The 19,074-nt window shown below is 37.9% G+C and overlaps 1 protein-coding gene across 8 annotated transcripts in view; it reads right to left on the reverse strand.

Annotated features, from left to right (window-relative positions):
* The window catches only part of HP1BP3 (heterochromatin protein 1 binding protein 3), a 34,709-nt gene that overhangs the window by 8,971 nt on the left and 6,664 nt on the right, over nt 1-19,074 (reverse strand). For 4 of the 8 annotated variants that reach the window (XM_036742695.1, XM_036742699.1, XM_036742696.1 and 1 more), the window contains 8 exons: nt 18,966-19,062; nt 15,062-15,212; nt 13,741-13,900; nt 10,202-10,345; nt 9,035-9,115; nt 6,903-7,057; nt 1,287-1,377; nt 444-603 (listed from right to left, as the gene is read on the reverse strand). In XM_036742695.1, coding sequence (XP_036598590.1) covers nt 444-603; nt 1,287-1,377; nt 6,903-7,057; nt 9,035-9,115; nt 10,202-10,345; nt 13,741-13,900; nt 15,062-15,212; nt 18,966-19,062 — 1,039 coding nt within the window. Of the gene's footprint in view, nt 1-443; nt 604-626; nt 697-1,286; nt 1,378-6,902; nt 7,058-9,034; nt 9,116-10,201; nt 10,346-13,740; nt 13,901-15,061; nt 15,213-18,965; nt 19,063-19,074 lie in introns of those variants that run through there. The other 4 variants (XM_036742697.1, XM_036742701.1, XM_036742698.1 and 1 more) reach the window with 2 other exon arrangements.

Below are 19,074 nucleotides of genomic sequence, written 5' to 3' on the forward strand. Positions count from 1 at the left end.
CACTTTACAGATGAGGGGCACGAAGGCAGGTTGTAGTGCCTTGTTTGAGGTCTCTGAGATAAGAGTAGCAGAGCTGGGCTATGAAATAAGGTCTGGTAATCCAGAGTTCAGTGATCTTTCTATGAACCATGAGGAATGACCAACCATGAATGGAGGGCAGTGGTCCTTCCTCATCTGATCTCATGGCTCTCCACTTCCTTATCTCCTGTTGTAATGTTCTGTTCTGGGTACCAACGTCACCATCCCCACCTGGACCAAGTGCTTAGTGTACGACACACAGTTGGTATACGGGTGAATTATTGCTGACCTTGCATTTCCACTTCCACCAGGGAGGTACCATCTCTCCCTACAGTCTGTGGTGTGTCTGTGCTGGCACTGAGAGTAGAGTCCTTGTGCAAACAGCGAGCTCCCCTGACCATGCCGAGTGCACACCTGAGTCTTACCTTGGAAATTAGAATTGGTCCCTGGGTGGTTCTCCAAGACATATTTCTTCAGAGCGGTTGTTGAACAGGTCTTCGGCTCGTTCATGGCAGCAATAGCAGACAGGATTGCATCTTCCATCAGACTTCCACCAAGCAGGGGTTTCTCCCCTGATCTCTTCAGCTGTTTTCCAAGGAGGAAGAGAAAAGCATCAAGACAACACTCTCCCAAAGCAGGTCAAGACAAGACTCCTCTGCACCAGGTGGGTCGGAGCTCCTGCATTAGCACAGATATGTTTTAAATTAAAATGTCGCATTAGGGACTTTTGCTTTCCAACCACCAAGAACCTAAACTAACTAATTTAAAATCCCCAAACCCTCTTATGGACACTCTCAGTTATTCTCTTCTCCCATTATACCATTCAAAGCATGTGGCAATTCTTCAGGCCTAGGTATAACTACCCCAATAGATAAATGAGTTAACCTGTAACTCTCATATGAACTATACGCTAAACTCCTGTGCAACAGCACTTGTCTCCACATATGCTGCTTTTGAAATACGTACTACATTTTCATAGATGAAATGAATTAAATCCTTTTTATATCAGAGAATACTTCCCTTTAGCATTCTGAAAAATGAAGAAGCTTTGTACTAGTGAAAATAATAAATAACCCTATAAACCCTGTAAGGATAACAACAAAAAGAGAAGTTTAGCAATGATCAAGATACATTCCTAAAGAAAAACACAATGCACAGCATATTTCTGAAGTGGGTTCAGGTAGATACAAACGGTTATATAAAAGGGACCAAGGAAAAAAAAAGGATTAAGCCAAACAAGTTCTAACAATGAACCTTCAGCCTCTGACCTGGAATGTCCCAGAAGCTCCTTTGCCTGTGATCTGCTCTAACTGGCCTTTCTCTACTGCTCTCTGCAGTGCATTCTTTAACAGTTGAGGTCTGAGAGGGAAATAAAAAACACAAAACAGGTAACAATCATACAAATCCAAGACAACAAGTTGGTAGACAGTTTTCTAAGGTCCCTTCGGCTTCAAACTCTTATGATGTTCTGTTTTCTTAAAATAGGACTGGCCAAACAATCATTTACAGGCACCTTGTTTTCCTGAAGCAAAGGAGATACGAGGTGGTTTATCACCCTTTTTTCTGGTGCGATTCTGAACACGCATAGACTTCCAAATGATGATAACTTCATTATTCATTTATCTAGAAAATCCCATTTGACCACAACAATGATGGATCACGTTTGGGTCCTTTTCCTTTGATCTCTTTGGGATATTGACCTAGTAGTGGTTTTGCTGGGTATGCACAGTTTTATAGCCCTTCGGGCATATGTCCAAATTCTTCTCCTGAATGACCAGGCTAGTTCACAACTTCACCACAGTACATTAAGGTATCTATTTTTCGACATGTCCTCCAGCATTTGTCTTTTTCTTATTCTGCTATTTTAACCAATTGGGTGGGAGGGAGATGGTACCTCAGAGTCACTTAGTATTGTCATTTTTATTATATTGGCTCAGCCTACCCATGAGCAATTAATCTAACTGCAATTGTATACATCTGTCTTTATTTGTGTGAAGAGTGTTTTGTAACTGTGTTCATATGGTTCCTGTATATGTCTTGGCAGATATACTTCCAAACATTTTGTACAGTTTACAGCTATTTTAAATGGAATTTCTCTCTCTCTCTCTTCCTGCTGGGTTTTGTTGGTAATATATAGAAAAGCTGATGATTTGTGTGGGTTTATTTTAAATTCTGCAACTTCCCTAAAGTGGTTAATTGTTTTGACTAGTTTTTTAGTTGACTCTCTAGGGTTTTCTAAGTATACCATCATATAATCTGTTAAAAAGTGACAGTTGTTTCTACATTGCCTATGCTCAGACCTTCATTTTCTTGTCTTATTGCTATAGCTAGCATTTCTGGTACAGTATTGAATTGCAATGGTGGTAACAGACATTCCTGATCCTCCTGGAAAGGTTTATAATTTTACCTCCATTACTAATAATGTTTGCTCTTGGCTTTAGATAGATATTACTTATCATTTTTAAGAAAGGCTTCATTTATTCCTGTGCTTTCTAGCATTTTTAAAAGGAATGGGTGTTATATTTTGTCAAAAGTTTTTTTTGGCATCTACTGATATAATCGTATGATTTTTGTTATTGATATGGCCAATTATACTTACAGTTTTCTTAATAATGAACCAGTCTCACATTCTTGGTAAAAAATCTCATCTGGTCATAGTATATGATCTTCGTGATATGTTGCTGTGATTTCTCTGGTGGTATTTTAAAATTTGTGCATCGATATTCATTACGGAAATTACTCTATTTCAGGCATCTTTTGAAGGATAAAATTATCATTTAAAGTGAGCCAAGAATACGCAAAGAGCTCTAGCAGATGTCTGAATAAACCTTGATGCTAGGCTTTTGAACTACTTCCTGAACTCTTTCTGCTTCATCCTTTTATTTAAATACTGTGAAGTACACTTGTTTAGGAATATGGTTTGATTCTCCTAGTACAATGCTTGGTACATAGTAGGAGCTTAATAAATGCTTGATGATTAAGCTTCTTGTTGATCTTCACTGAAATAGTCTCCACTAGGGTTTCTCCTCTAGGTTTCTTCACAGGAGTGGTTTAAAATTTTTTTTTTTTATTTTCTGTTTTCAACATTCACCTCCATAAGATTTTGAGTTTGAAATTTTCTCCCCATCTCTTCCCTCTCCCCACCCCAAGACAGCATGTAATCTGATATAGGCTCTACATACACATTCATATTAAACCTATTTTCACATTAGTCAGGTTGTAAAAAAGAATTCGAACCAATGGGAGAAACCATGAAAGAAAAAAAAAAAGGAGAGCAAATAATGGGCTTCAATCTGCATTCAGACTCTATACTTCTCTTTCTGGATGTGGATGGCATTTTTCATCATGAGTCTTTTGGAATTGTCTTAGATCCTTGCATTGCTGAGAAGAGCTAAGTCTATCAAAGTTGGTTATTGCACAAAGTGACTGTTACTGTGCACAACGTTCTCCTGGTTCTGCTCATTTCAAGGAGTGGATCTCAATAACAATTCTATCCTTATCTACCTATCTTACTCTCATCCTTGTGAGTAAGATGTATTTGTTCCAATGGGTTTCAATGAGGTTAAATATGCCTTCCTGCTTTGTAATCTTTAAGATTTATATAGAGATGTCTACAGCCATGGGTTTCACTGCAGGTTCTTTTTTGGATTGTGTCTCCTGTGAATTACTGGGCAGCTCTTCCTTCTGTTCTCCTTACCCACTCTTCTCAATAAAAAGTCCTTTTGATTATACTTGCAAGACTCCAGGCAAATATATCTTTACCAGCTCTTTTTAGGTACACTCCATCCAAGGCCAAGAGCTGGGTCCAGAAATCCAACAATATGCTGACACAATCACAACTTGTTCACTTGGCAAGATCACAGAATGTCAGTGACAGAAGGGTCTCTAAAGACAGCCTGGTCCAGCTCCTTTCCACAGCATCAGTTCTCTTTCCTACATACGCTTTTTTTTTTCTAGCTATACTTTAGTAGAACTGATAGTTTACTAAAAATAAGTCATGCTTCCCAATCTGCCTTTCCTTTCTTTAGTCTTTGGCAGGACAGCATTGATGACATGACCACCTGTGACTCTAAGAATGTCCAGGACTTCATAAACCTTAGCCATGTTCTCTACACTTTTTAGTAGCATTATTTGAGTTCAGTCTGAGAAGTCTCAGGCAATTTCTCCATTATAACCCAGATATAAAACTTGGGAAGGCAGCAGAACTCTGTACTCCTAATGTTAGTTTGACAAATGGCTGTTTCAGTACCCTTCACCAGAGAATCAACAAGTAGTATTCATAGTTTTTGCCTCTGACTCTTAAGGGATTTCTGTGGATCTATATTTGACCATTCCTTGAAATATAAGCCACTGTTTTCTCCTCAGAGGGTCCAGTCACCCACCTCCCATTGCTATGGAAAGCATCTCATAGTTATTCCTTAGGTCCAAGCAGTGTTCAATATTCCTTCCTCTTTTTTTCCACATTAACAATTTTTTTCATCCTCCATCCTCCTGACACAGGTCAGTGAGGTTACATTCTAACTCTTCAGATCGTTTCTCTTCTTTTCTCGCCATGAAATATTTCTTCCATTAAAAAAAATGAATAGTACATTTTCCCTGATAACCTAGAGTGGAGACGCATTCCTCAAGGCTAAAGAGGTATACTGATGATAGGAAATCCATGGAGAAATATGTTCACAGGTTGTTTATGAATGACATTCAAAAGGTTGGGATGAAACAAAGTGCCGCCAGCGGCTGTGGTGCTGAATTGGCCAGAGATGGCTGAATGCCGTGGAGAGTGAAAAGATTACATGGGCTAGGCGGGAGAGTATAGGTCGGCTCCATTGATCAAGTTGAAGAAAAGGGCTTATATACCTTTTTAGGCAAGCAAATCAACAAATTCACGTGTGAGACATTTGTTATACAGCATGACTTCCTCATGCTTTGTTCCCCTTTTGCCGTAAACAATGTTGTGTTAATAGCCCACAGGTGGTGTTTAGCACATGTGTGCCATGGGGTTTTGGAGAGAGCACGTGTGTGCCGAGGGGGCTTGGAGAGCCTACATCCTGGGCAGCATGTGTGTGCTGAGGGAGCTTTGGAGAGAGCACGTGTGTGTTGAGGGGGCTTGGAGAGCCTACATCCTGAGCAGCATGTGTGTGCTGAGGGAGCTTTGGAGAGAGCATGTGTGCCCTGAAGGGGGTGGTTTGGAGAGCCCACACACTGAGTTATCAGCCCAAGGGCAAGAACAGGCTTCAGGGAAAACCTGGCCTGTATCTTATCCCAGAATGGACTTTCTCAGAGCTGGCCCTCTACAACAAAGAGATATGGAAGTCATCTTCATAGATGAAACTATGAGAATCAATGAACTATCTGGACAGAGTCATGAGAGAGAGAAGCAGAAGACTTAGGACTAAATCTTGGGTTACCTACATTTAGGCGATGAGATAACCAAAAAGATATCAAAAATGCAGGAGGAAATTATGGGTTGTATTGGTTTCATAAAATCCAAGGAAAAAAGTTTCAAGGATAGGATAATCAGCATTATCAAATGACACAGAAAAGTCAAATAACATAAAGAATGATAAAAGGACTTTGGATTTGTCTTCTATGTATTAACAAGCAATATCCTTATAGTACAGTGTGAAGGAAAGAACACTGAATAAAGAATAAAAAGAACTGGGTTCAGGTTCCTATTTTGCAACCTTGGGTAAGTCCCATTACCTCTTTGAGCCTTTGTTTCCTCACCTATAAAATGAGGAAATTGGATTAGACCTCTGAGATTCCTTCCAGCTCTAACATTTTATGATTCCAACATATACAACAAACTAAAGTACAGTTCACTGTCTTTGTTCAAGCCCTGCAGAATCACACAGAAGAGAAAACTAGTTGGGAGCTATTGCATATACCTATAATTACCAGTAATCTTGTAACAGAGGGACCTGCAAGTAGAATGAATTTCCATGTTTACATGTTTATGCTATATTTCTTCCCCTGAGTTTGCCTTCGTGGACACAAGAACTATTTCAATGGAGCTCGCAGCATAGATTCACAACTTCATGATTCCATGTGTTAAGTCCTAAAGAGTGTTAAATAAACTAATGCTTAAATTTGATACTCTGAAAATAATTCAACAGTTTTCTAAGAATTTTGCTTCTGGATTAAAATTTTAGCAACTTGATTTGCTTCAGTTATCAAAACAAGAATTGGCACTAGACTAAACATTATTCTATGCTCTGATTAGTATCCCGTAAAAAAAGGCACAGCAAATCTTATGAATTCTTTCTCAATAACAGACAATATTTTATACTTCAGACTGAAGACCCAGGTACATAAATACATAAGCTATTATGTAGCACAATTAACTGTGAAATAATCACCCTATCTACATTTCAATGCATAATTTCAACTTCAGCTCCAAAGAGAAATTCTAGTGACTGCAAACTCAAATTCACACGATCAAACTTGCAACCAGGCATGGGAGATAAACCCAAAGATGGTTAAAATATCTGTAAGCATTATCTTTTATAAACTAACTACTACATGAATTTGCCCATAATTTTATATATGAAGACAGAGAATGCTACACAAATCTTAAAAGCACTGAAAATATTCAATGATAAAGTTCTTGACCATAGTTCTGCTTAGTAATACTGAATATGCAGAGTAAATAAATTCTATTGTTTTATATACTACAAGCTCCAAAGACATGGTACAGTGGAAATCACACTGGACTAGAAGTCTAATATTTCAGCCTCCTGTGTGTCTAGAAGTGCATCAGCCCTAACATCTGACATTCTCACTGCTCTGACCAATCTCCAATCTTGGAAAGGGCCAAGGGAAAGACATTTTTAAATCCCAACATTTCAGCGCATGCATGTTTTTAATTTCATACTACATGTCCATACCTGATATCCACCTTAAGTTTAGGATAATACTGAGACACATATTTCCTGATCAGGCTGTAGGAAGCTTCTTTAGGTTCACAAAGGCGAGTGAAGGCCAGCGGGAGAACATCTTCCAATTTTACCTGCTGTTCTGGAGCTAATGTAGAACTACTCTTCTGAAATGCAATATATCCCAAATATAAGTCACTCCAGAACACATAAATTTTGTTAAGAAATACTTTAATATGTAAAACACTGTCAAATAGAGTAGATGATGCAGGTGCCCTCACTCTCTTCAAAGCTTTGACAAGTCCTATGGCAACTTCTAAATGTCTGTCTGTCCTGTGTTTCCTTTCCTTTTACTACATATATGTCTTGCTTCCACAAATTATTTGTTAAATCCATGGAGCTGAGTGAAGTATTAATTTCTTTCTAGATATGCAAAACACATTACCCATCAGAGGGTACAGTATATAGCATACAGTAGGTATGAAAACGTATGGAACCCTTTTGTAGAAGGATAGGTCTCCTATAGGTCTCCATTAGGGCATTACACCCAGACTCAATGAGCCCAGAATATGCAGAGGAACCTAAAATGCAGATTTGCGGGGAGCACTTAAGAAACCATTCTACGTTTTCAGTAACAGAGAATGGTTAACAAGCTTGCATTAAATGATTACTATGTGCTAGGAGGCCCTGTGCTAAGTGACAGATGACTTAGGGGTAAAGTTCACTGCAAGTGAGCTTTTTCAGAATCTCTATGCTCTCTTGCAAGAAATCCACATGTGGAGAAGGTGCAAAGAGTTGCAAGGATTAAGATGAAGGGAACAATCTTGCCTTGAGCTGTATGTAGAGTCAACCCCCAACTTATCCACAGGTGGTTTTCAGAATTTGGTTTAAAACTTCTCTGTACTAGGTATTTTTCTAGACATATGATCTTAGCTGTAGTGATTAGGTTCCCAGTTGGCTCCCTAAAAGTTAATTTAATTCATAAGGTAGCTTAATTACAGTCTGCACAGCCTTCTGGTTTTCAGTTCTTTCTAAGGGAACATAAGTTCTGAGTTCCAACTTGAGATGACAAGACTGCACCTTCTTCTCTCTGCTGCACCCTTCAGAGTGGCCTCAGGGCCCCCTCATCTCCTAGCTGCTCCTGGGACTGGAGGTTAGACCAGGAAGGATTGGGGGGCGGCGCGGAACTAGTGTCTATCTCTCACAACTCTTACCTTTAACTAGTGCTAGGGGGAGGGGGAGTTTGGAGAGGAGCAGGGTTAGCGTGGCGTTCCTCTGACTCGCATTTCTTCTCAGGGCCCCAGGCACTAGCTGGCCCAATTTCCTTTTCAGTGATCTTCCCTGTTGTTTTCCAGCAGTGTTTCTCCTTTTTCCCTCCGACTATAGAATCACGTTCTTGTCCCAAAGCCTCGCAGGGAGGTTTTGAAGGGAATAGTATATAAAGGCTCCCTAGTACCTATCTTTTTTCCTCTCTCCCATTAAGATGTGGAAACATAAAGGCCACAGATGATGGTGAGGACTTTCATATACTGTAGTAGGTTTGTGTTAACTGAATTTGGGTATATGAAGGACTGAATTAAATTTCAGATGAACGCATAAATCACTCCCAGACATTCTGTCACAGGAACTTGGGGTGGAGTGAAAAAAAGGACTCTAGGATCATGGGAACTCTCAAGGGCTGGAGGATGCCACTTTCCCCTTCAGCGCTACCAAATTTACCATCTCTATCTTTAAATGACACTCAGAAGATTTAAGATGCAGGGAGGGGTGAGAGTAGGGGCTCTAGGCAGCACCAAGTCTACAGCAACAATAGAGTGGGAAAGGAAAAGTCTAAGCTGGCAGGAATAAGTTTTTATGGCCACCTGGTTCAAGCCTAGGGTGGCTGTTTACATCTGGAAAGTATATGTCAATAATAAGCATAGAGATAGTTTAAATATTAGGGTATTATGTATCTAAGTGTGTATCTTTGGTTGGAAGTGAGGAAGGATGTGAGATAAAAGGCATATAATAAATAAAGGGGAAGAAAACTAGGTCTAAGTATAGGGAAAGTTTGAAAGAACTTCACAAAAAAACTTATCAAACTAAAATAGATAAATATAGTAATAATATAGTGTTCAAATGCCTTCTGGACATATATATCTTACCTTTCTGTCTTTAGACTTCTGAACGGTTTTTCCTGCATTTGGGACCACCACAAAACTCCCAGAAGCTCCTTTTCCTTTTACCTGAAATAGTTGTAATTGCAATGACAACTATTTCTATTTTAAAATAAATTTATAATGCAAATGTAAGCCTTTCCAATGCACTAATAAAACTACAGTGCTTTGTCATGTAAGACCCCATTCTACAATGGGGAAGGGGGATCTCATACTTTCTAAATAATTTAGTAAACTACATTAACAAATGCTAATTGTGAGGACTATAGGGCTCCCTTAAGAACTACCTGCTAAAGGAGAAAAAAAACTCTCATGTAAGATAAAAAAAATACATCACATTCTTATAATCACTTCCAAGCAGAAGTCTCCCTGGATATAAGTTAGGTTTTCCTATGATTTCCAGCATGAGAAGCCTCCCTTGTTTTTGTTAATAGGCAGAGATTCAAGATGATTTTTCAGATTTTTTAAATCATCTTTCCTTGTAATCAAAGTTGATTCCTTTATCATGAGCTGATTTCTCTCTACCCTGGATTTCTCTAGATTGTTTAAAGAACCTGACTTTTAATCGAGGAAAAATCAGGCTAACACCAAAATCAGTTTAACACAAAATTCTCACAGCTGTTTGTGTCTCATTAATACTTTTGAAAATTTTAGAGTACACAGATCTTTAGTGCCAGATAGGTGACCATGGCTCAAACAAGACAGATTTTCCCACAAATAAATGATATTCTGAAGTTTGGTGTAGTTCAAAGGACCACAGACTGGGAGTCAAAAGATCTGAGTTCTAGGCCTGGCTCTGCCACTATTGTAACAACGTGGGCTTGGGCAAGTCCCTTCCCCTAAGCCTTGGTTTTGAATCTGCCATCAGCTCTGCCAAAGCATCTGATCCCTCAAAAAAAAGAATATGCTGTTACTTCTAAAGTCAGCTGGTACTGTTTTATGAAAACTGTTCTCAGACATATTGAGTTAGAATAAGCTATTAACTATTCACCATGTTACAATGATAGGTTTTTGGGAAAACAGGCTGAGAACAATCTTCCCAACCAAGTATGAGATTGATAGCAACCAACGGGGTAATATACTTAATATGTACTACAATACAATATAGCATAATATATAATGCCCAAATATCTCCTTTGCTGGAATCATCATTACCTGTCTGATGACTCCTCTCTGTAATTCTCTCTTCAGTGCTTGCTTAAGAAGATAGCCTCTTCTCTCTAGCTCCAGTGAAGGATACTTGTGAATGATATATTTTCGAATGGCAACAACTGATGCTCCAGTTTTCTGAAAGCAGGCCTGGAAAACAATCAATCTGTCAATCGACCAACATTAATTTAAGCATCTATCATGTGGCAGGTGCCGAGGACCCAAAGTGAAAAAAGAAACCGTTCCAGCTTTCAAGACTGACTTTTCATCTTACTGAGAAAGACAATGACTACATGGATAAGTACAGATCAACAAACCAGTGTTTATTAGGTACCTACTATGGGGCTAGGCACTGAAGATACAAAGAAAAGAAAAAGATATTCCCTCCTCTCAAGAAGCTCACAGTCTCATAGCAGAGACAATATGCACAGCACACACTGTGTCCTCCAATACAATGTAAGCTCCTCAAGGACAGGGACTGTCTTCTTTCTTTTCTTTGTACCCCCTGCTCTTAGCACTGTGCCAGGAACATTGTAGGTATTTAATGTTTACCAACTGACAAAGTGAAAACATAGTCATTAAATAGAAGGTGGTCAGGACACCATCAGTTGGAGTGGATCGGGAAAGAAGATGGTGCCTGAGCTGTGTCTGGAAGGACATGAGGGACTCTCTGAGGCAGAGGAGAGGAGAAAGAGAATTCAAGGCCTAGGGGATGGCAAGTACCAAGGCTAGAGATGTGTGATGGGGTGTTGTGTGGGAAGAATTGAGAGGTCAGGTGGGCCTACAGTGCACCAAACGGCATTATGTGTCTTAAGGCTGGAAGTTCAGCTGGATCAAATTGTAAGAGGCTTTGAAAGTCTAACACTGGAATCTACAACGTTTGGGGAAGGAGGGGATTAGTAGCTGGGGTTAGGTTCAGGAAAGGCTTCAGTACAGAAGATGATGCTTTAGTCGAGTCTTGAATGAAATGAAGGATTCTAAGAGGTGGAAGTAAAAGAGCCTGATGCAAGATGGAGTGTTGTGAGTGACAGACAGCCTAAAAAAGGTCATTTGGACCATGGAGCTCAGGACAGGAACAATGTATATAAAACTAGAAAAGTGGGTTGGGGCTAGGTTGTGAAAGTCTTTAAATGCCAGAGAGCTTATATTATATGATCCTAAAGGTAACCATGAACTACTGGAATTTATTAGTTAAGAGAGTGACTTGATCAGACCTACCCTTTAGAAAAATCATTTTGGCAACAGTGGAGGATGCACTGGAGAGAAGAGAGAACAATTAAGAGGCTATGGATGAGGATCTGTGTGAATAGAAGAAGGGGTTGGGTGCAAGAGACAGAAATAGCAAGATTTGACAACTGTTTAGGTATGTGGGGTGACAGAGAATGAAGAGTTAAGGATAATGCCAAAGTCATGAACTAAGAAGACTGGAAGGTGATCTCAACAGAAATAGGGAAGTTTGGAATACAGGTAGTTTGGGGGGAAGGATAACAAGCTTCTTAGACAAGTTGTATTTGGAATGTTTCCAGGACATACAGTTTGAAATATATAATAAATAAAAATCATATAAATAATATATAATAAATAGGCAGTTGGAGACACAGAACTGCAGCTCAGCAAAGAGGGACTTGATATATAGATCTGAGAGTCATCTACATAGCTGATGCAGATGACTGTCTCATACCAAGAGAAAGAATGGAGAGAGAAAAGGTCTAGGACAGGGTACATTTACAGGGTGTTATATGGATGATGAGCCAGCAAAGGAGTCTGAGAAAGAGTGGTCAGACAGGTAGGGAAAATAAGCCAGATGAGAATAGCACTTAGCACAGTATCTAGCACACAATAGATACTTGATAAATACTTGCTGAGAATATTATGAAAATACAACAAACAAAACAAACAGAAGCCGGGAAAAAGGGGTGGTCAACAGTGTGAAATGCTGCAGAAAGATCAAGAAAGATGAAGATTGGTTAAAAAAAAAAACCACTAGATTTAGCAGTTAAGAAGTCACTGAAAATTTTGGAGAGCAGTTTCTGTAAAAGGATAAGGTCAGAAGTCAGTGTGAAAAGTGTTAGAATGTGATAGTATAGGATGTTGAGGAAATTAATGTAGACTGCTTTTTCTAGGAATTTGGCTGTGAAAGGGGTAGATATAGCTTGAGAGGATGATAAAGCTGGTCTTGGTGAGGTCTCTTTATTAGAAACTGGAGTGAGAGAATATAGAACAGGGTATGTCAAAAGGCTTTGAGGGAGGATGGCAGTGATCCTTAGCTGAGAGAAGGGAAAAGAGGGAGATGTGAGAAGTTTTAAGTCAGTTTCTGTGGAAGAAGAATAAAGAATCAATTAGGGAAGAAATAGGCATTGATTGCCTTGATGCAGTGAAGACCCAGTTGAGATGGTCCAAATTTATGGTGGACAAGTCATCCTGACTTCCTCAGTTCTGTAGAGCAACACATTAGTCAGTACAGAGAAGGCAGATGTTGGTAGTAATCCTGGATCGGGATTTAGCAAGGATCTGTCTGGGGCCGCTAGGTGGTGCAGTGGATATAGCACTGGCCCTGGAGTCAGGAGGACCTGAGTTAGAATCCAGCCTCAGACACTTGACACTTACTGGTTGTGTGAACCTGGGCAAGTCACTTAACCCCAATTACCTTGCTAAAAAAAAAAAAGAAAAAAAGAAAAGAAAAGAAAAAAAAGGCAAGGCGTCTGTTAATGATCAAAAGGGCAAGTGATTTCAAGTGAACTGGTTAAATCTATGGTTGAAGACAATTCTTGACTCCTCCTGAGTCTTCCCTCCTACAGGATAAACATCCCCAGATACTTCAATGAACTTTATATGACATGGACTCAAGGCCCTTCATCATCCTGGCTGCCCTTTTCTAGACCTTTTCCAGCGTATCAGCATCTATGGTGGCCAGAATGGAATACAAAATTCCAGATAATCTCTAACATAGTACAGAGGACTTATCATTCCTGTTCCTAAAAGCTATGCGTCTCTCTGCCCATTAATGTGGATTCATTAATGCCTTTATCAGAACCTTAGCTGTGAGAATGGAAATGAATAAAACAAAAAGGCTTTTAAAAAAAAAACTATTTCCTTAGGAATACTCTTAAATTACCTTCAGTCATGTTCAGCCAATAGAGCTATTTACAACAGTATAAAATGTGACTAATCTAAGAACATACCTAAAAAACAAAACTCACTAATCCTAATAGCTACCTACAGTGAGTCTAATTTTTAAATATTATAGCTCCTCAGTCATCTATTACTTTAAAATAGAAATTTTATATGTAAGCTAAAAAGCACATGCTGTAGTATCTTTTTGATAATAGCTTAATTTTAATTACCAATGCTCAGTAAATGCAAATACGACTATCTTTTAAAAAGTATTAAGGCATTACACTGGTTCTTTACTACTCAAATATTTGCTGAGAAGCAAAACATAAGACTTAGATTTTCTGGAAAAAGTCTTTTTTAAAAAAACAAATGATGAACAAAATTAAAAGTGACTTGTCAAGAATATAAATTTAAAATGAATTTTCACTTGCCTTAATGGCCTCTGTTAGAATTGCATCCATTTTGGGGCGTGAGGAAGCAGCCATGTGAGTTTGTTTCTGTGCCCTAGCAAGTTGGCTGGCAGAAAGAGTAGCCCAGGAAGGGATTGTTTTTTTCACTTTCTTCTCCTTTTCTTTAGTCTGATCTTTCTCACTTTAAAATAATAACAAAAATCTCAATTAAGCAAGGTAAACTTTTAAACATGGAAGGTCATCTCTGAAAGGAAAGGCAGCCAGGATAATTTTATTTTTTAAAACCTAAGAATATATATAACAGGAATAATTTTTAACAAATTAAGCTCCATAAATGAACCAGAAGGTGTTTATGTTTTTGTTGCAGGGAAGAGGAATCATTCAGATTAGTGATGGCCTGGAGGTCCAGGACATAGAAGAAATTAAGCCAAATAAGAAAAAAAAGCTACAAGTTGAAGAACAATTTTAGTAAAAACTGAAATTGACCCCACAGCCCTATGTTAGCACATTCCTTTAGATTACTGCTTCATCCCATAGTGAGTACAGTATCATTAAGATATTAACAAGCATGGATTAAGACTTCTGATAATCATACAGGCTGGTTACAATTTTTGGTACCTATTTGCGAACTTGGGGAAGGGTAAAGGATTTCCAAAAGATTTAAATCTGGAATTTATAGTTCCTGGGGATTTTTCTTTATTAAATATAGGGAAAACTAACATCATTAGGTCAAGAACAGAAAGGATGGAATGAATTTGAAGTCTTTCCTGCTGCTACCCACTCTCTTGTGACAGAAAACCAGAAAAACTCTTTGTCATCTAAATTCTATCACTAGCAGATTAACCATGGCAAATCTTGCTTTCAAAATTTCAAAGTCATCTATTCACTTTAGTACTGTTTAAAAAGACCCTCTTTTAGAGAAAGTGTAAACTAGCAATTTGGAAGAGGGTGGGTAGACAATAACAATTTCTACCTTTGGTTAGTAAGAGACACTCTTCACATGGAGTTAGCATAAAGATGGGTAAATTGCTTCTAAATTAGATCTTTACACTAGTTATTATTTTGTCTGAAGTGTTACTTTATGAATGGTAAAATCAGACACACGCATACCTAAAAATATCTAAGTCTAAAATGCTTTCTAAAGCCAAATATGAATTATTTTTGAATTAACTATAAGCTTCATCAGTTCAAAGTATAACAAGTACCTAAGTTCAAAACCTATGTAGCAGTATTATATATTTTTCTTCTCCAAATCCACAATGGAATGACTCTATCTCTATTCCTTTTACAAGAAATCTGGCTCATCAATAACTATGATTCAGAGGAGGACTTAACTACTTACTCCTTTTTGGTTTCTTCAGAGGGCTTGTTTTCTCCCTTCTCCTCTTTCTCTGGTTCCTTTGGCTGTTCAGTCTCACTTGATGTAGCAGGTGGAGTTTCATTTTCTTGCTCTTCTCCGGTAGAAGCAGACTCCTCTGAACTTATGTCTGGTTCTAAAATTATATTAGAATTGCATGAGTATTTAGAAACCTCAGACATAGGTTCCTAAACAGGAAAAATCCAATTCTGATTTTTAAAAGAGCAATCACTTTTACCAAATGTTCAGTAAGCCACTGAATACTGCAATCAGCCTCAAATGGACATTGTGAATCCTGAGAGTGGCCATATCTTACTCTGCAAGTCACTAAAGCTATCTATCTAGGGAAGAAATCTATATTGACATAACAAAATAGGCACTGGTCCAGCAAAGCTATGAAAAGGAAGCAAATGTATGTACATACTTCAAGATCTATGATTTCATTTGTTTACGTACTTCCTTCACCATTTAAAATTACAATTCATCCATACCTTAGGATTGCTATGTCTGAAAAAATTGATCACCAAATATCCATTGTTTTAGTGATGAGCCATCTCCATACTTAGCTAGGTTGGTCTTCAGATAAGACAGTGTCCAAAATGGGGACAAACTTGTCACCTTTTAGCTTGGCTGGACTTATCAGAGCTTTTCTTCTATTGGAATAGGCCTTGAGAACCCTGGGCCACTCCTTGCCATAATGAGTTATCAGGGGAGAACTTCAATGCAGGATAGGAATACTTTTGTGAATTTCAAAAGAAAAAGTTAGCTTGTTCTGACATAATGAGAAAGAGGAAGATAAGGAAGAGGAAACAATCAAACATTCTCCAAAGTGGAAGTTAGGTATGAAAAGGAAGAATACACACAAGGCTACCACTGCATAAGGCTCAAACTGAAAACTTGGAAGGAGAATGTCTGCATTTATCCTATCTTTGTATCTGGGCAGCTGCTATGTAGCCTTTCCAGATCTCTGACTTAGACGACAACATCTGAACAGACAGCTGCTTCCAAAATGGTTTTACTGATGCACAGCTCCACCACCAACAAATTAGTGTGCCTATCTTCCTATAACCTTCCAACACTGACCATTCCTATTTTTTGTCATCTTTGCCAATTTGCAGGATTGTTTTGGTGTGCATTTCTCTTATTATTACTTATCTGAAGCAGTCTTTCATGTGGTTGTTAAACAGTCTGTTAACAGTTTGCTTACTAGGCTTATCCTACAAGGAGGACATGGATATTCTTATCAACAAAGTATTTATAGTAGTTTTTATTAGCAGCACTTTTTGTGAGAGCAAAGAATCACAAACTATATGCCTACAGATGTGAGAATGGCTAAATAAGTTGTAGTACATAAATGTAATAGAATATGACTGTGCTGTAAGAAATTAATGTGATGAATACAGAAGTATGGTCAGAGCTATATAAACTGATACAGACTGAAGAGTCAAGAGAATAACATATATTATAACTACAATGTAAATGGGAAAAAAACCACCAAAAAACCTAAACATGAATGTTGTAAAATTATAAAGAATAAGCATGGCCCAAAATTAGAGATAAGAAATCACTTTTACCCCACCCTTTTGCAGATGTGGGAGATCCTTAAGTACAGCACATTGCACATATTTTCAGACTTTATCAGTGTACTGATCAGTTATACTGATTATTTCTTTGTTTTTTGTCTTATATAGACAGGACGGTTCATTGAGATGAATATGGGGAAACTGAGGTGATGCAAAAAAACTTTTCAAAGAAAAAAGAAGACTTCTTGTGGTTAAAAATTAGTCTGAAATGAGTTTTGCTTATGAAAGTTTGGTTGTTGAGCTGGTCTAACTATGAGGATCTTTTGTGGGGAGAGTATGCTTCTCAGTGGCTTAGAAACTCTATAGAATGTCACAGTACCACTTTACATATGTTATGAGCCTTGAAGGGAGAAAAAAAGCTTGAATGGGGAAAAGTACTGCAGTACTAAGGTCTGAGCAGACACAATTAGCTGTTCTCTTAACTAGTTATCCTGGGAACCAACAGCTATTAATTATAATTCTCTTAAAAAGAGGGAGCCCAGAGCAGATAAAGCCATATTTCATGTCTGGCTCATTATTACAAAGAAAAGTTGAAAAAGGTAATACTTATGGACTTCCCACCTCTACAAGGTTGGAGTAGGAGTATCTCTTTATAAATCTTTCAGGACCTTTGCCATTTATGAAGTTCGGTAACATTCACTTTTGACTTTTTTTGGTGGTTGTTCTTTCTGTTTACGTTGTGTAGTTACTATATTTATTGTTTTCTTGACTAGTTCCTTTATTCTGCATCAGTTCATGTAGATCTGTCCATGCTTATCTTGATACAGGGTATCCCCCAAGTGTTAGCGCAGTTTTAAGGCATTGAAACTTTAAACGGCTCTAAGACTTTTGGGACACCATTATATGAATTGTGAGAGACTGAACTAAATTCACTGATTCGGCTTGCAAATAATTGCTTCTCTAACTTTTTGCTGGTCTGTTTATCCAATCCTTCTCTCTATTTGGGAAGAAGGTTTGTATTATCTTTCTTATGTGTTACTTCAATCTTCCAACCTACCCAACAATGTCCATTATTTGTTTTTTCCTCCCATACTAAAGCATGTTTCAACCAAAGTTCTTTGATGGCTCCTATGAATTTTCCCTATATACTTTCAATTCCAAAACATCACTATCACAACAAAACTCTTTTATAACAATGGTAAGGGGGTAGCAGTAGATATCAACTCTGATAGCCACTTTGTGTTATGCTCAGAAATGTCCCTCAATGGGGGACATAATTTGACCTGAAGTGTAAATGAATCTGTGGTATAGTGTGTTGCATTGTGATTTTACTCTACTAGTAAATAACTGAGATCCTTCCTCTGTCTTTGTACGTATTAAATCATGAAATCATTTATTATAATCCTGCAGAACAAGCAGCATACTCAAATATTGCTTTTTAATTTCCTTCCAGAGCTAATGTTGAAATATGGGCTCCCATGTTAATTTTTATGTATGCTACACAATTACTTATCTGTGTACACAGATTATAATCCATGTAAATCCTTTAAAGATAGGGATGGTTTTGTTTTTGTATTCTGTTTAGAAGCACTCAATAAATGTTTGCTGAACTGAGCTGTGTCTTGTTTGAATAAAGCTAGCAGAAGAAAAAACTACATACTGAGCCTAGTGATACTTTTACTTAGAAAGGACTAGTCAGGATATTAATCCCTAAACAATTAACTTTGCATACAAAAGAATAAAGGAGAACATTAACACATGAATTAGCATACAGCTTTCCCCTAATGTAACAACTAAGTTGATTATCCTTTGCCACCAAGTTTACATTGACCTTGACAGCTGGTATATAATCAGAAAATTAAAACTAATTATAAAATTAGTCTAAGCTAGCCAAATCTAATCCTTGTTTTGTGAAAATTCAGAGTCCCTTTAAATATCTCAAGGGAGTGAGTATTGTGAGATTTTAAAACAATAAAAGCAATTCATATATATCTCATTCCTAATAGAGAGAATATGTAGAAATCTAAAAATTTTATATCTGAAAGGAATCTTAAGCTGAGAATTTCAATGGTCTACTTGTCAAATGATTTGATGTATGTTATTCAAATAATTCAGGAAATTCTACTATTTCACACCGCCAACACTTAAAAATTTACCTGCTCATGACGAATTCCCCATGATTGTGTCTACAGTTGGAAAGGGATTTAAAAAATCATCTAGTCCAGCCCCCTCATTTTATTTACCTTTAACTTCTTATTTTTAAACGACAATTCTATTTCAGGTTTAATTTGGAAACATTCACAATAGTCCACAATACAGCAAAACAACACTTGAACAAAACAATCTCCACTACTGCTTCAATTTACCTGGTTTCTCCTCCTCACCTTCAGCTTGTTTGCTTTTGGGAGGAGTTTCCCGGGTAGAATTCACAGCTCTACGAATGGGCATGGTGTTATCTTCAACCTTTGAAGAGAA

Source organism: Trichosurus vulpecula, chromosome 2, assembly GCF_011100635.1.
Source record: "Trichosurus vulpecula isolate mTriVul1 chromosome 2, mTriVul1.pri, whole genome shotgun sequence".
In the NCBI taxonomy this organism is placed as follows: domain Eukaryota; kingdom Metazoa; phylum Chordata; class Mammalia; order Diprotodontia; family Phalangeridae; genus Trichosurus; species Trichosurus vulpecula.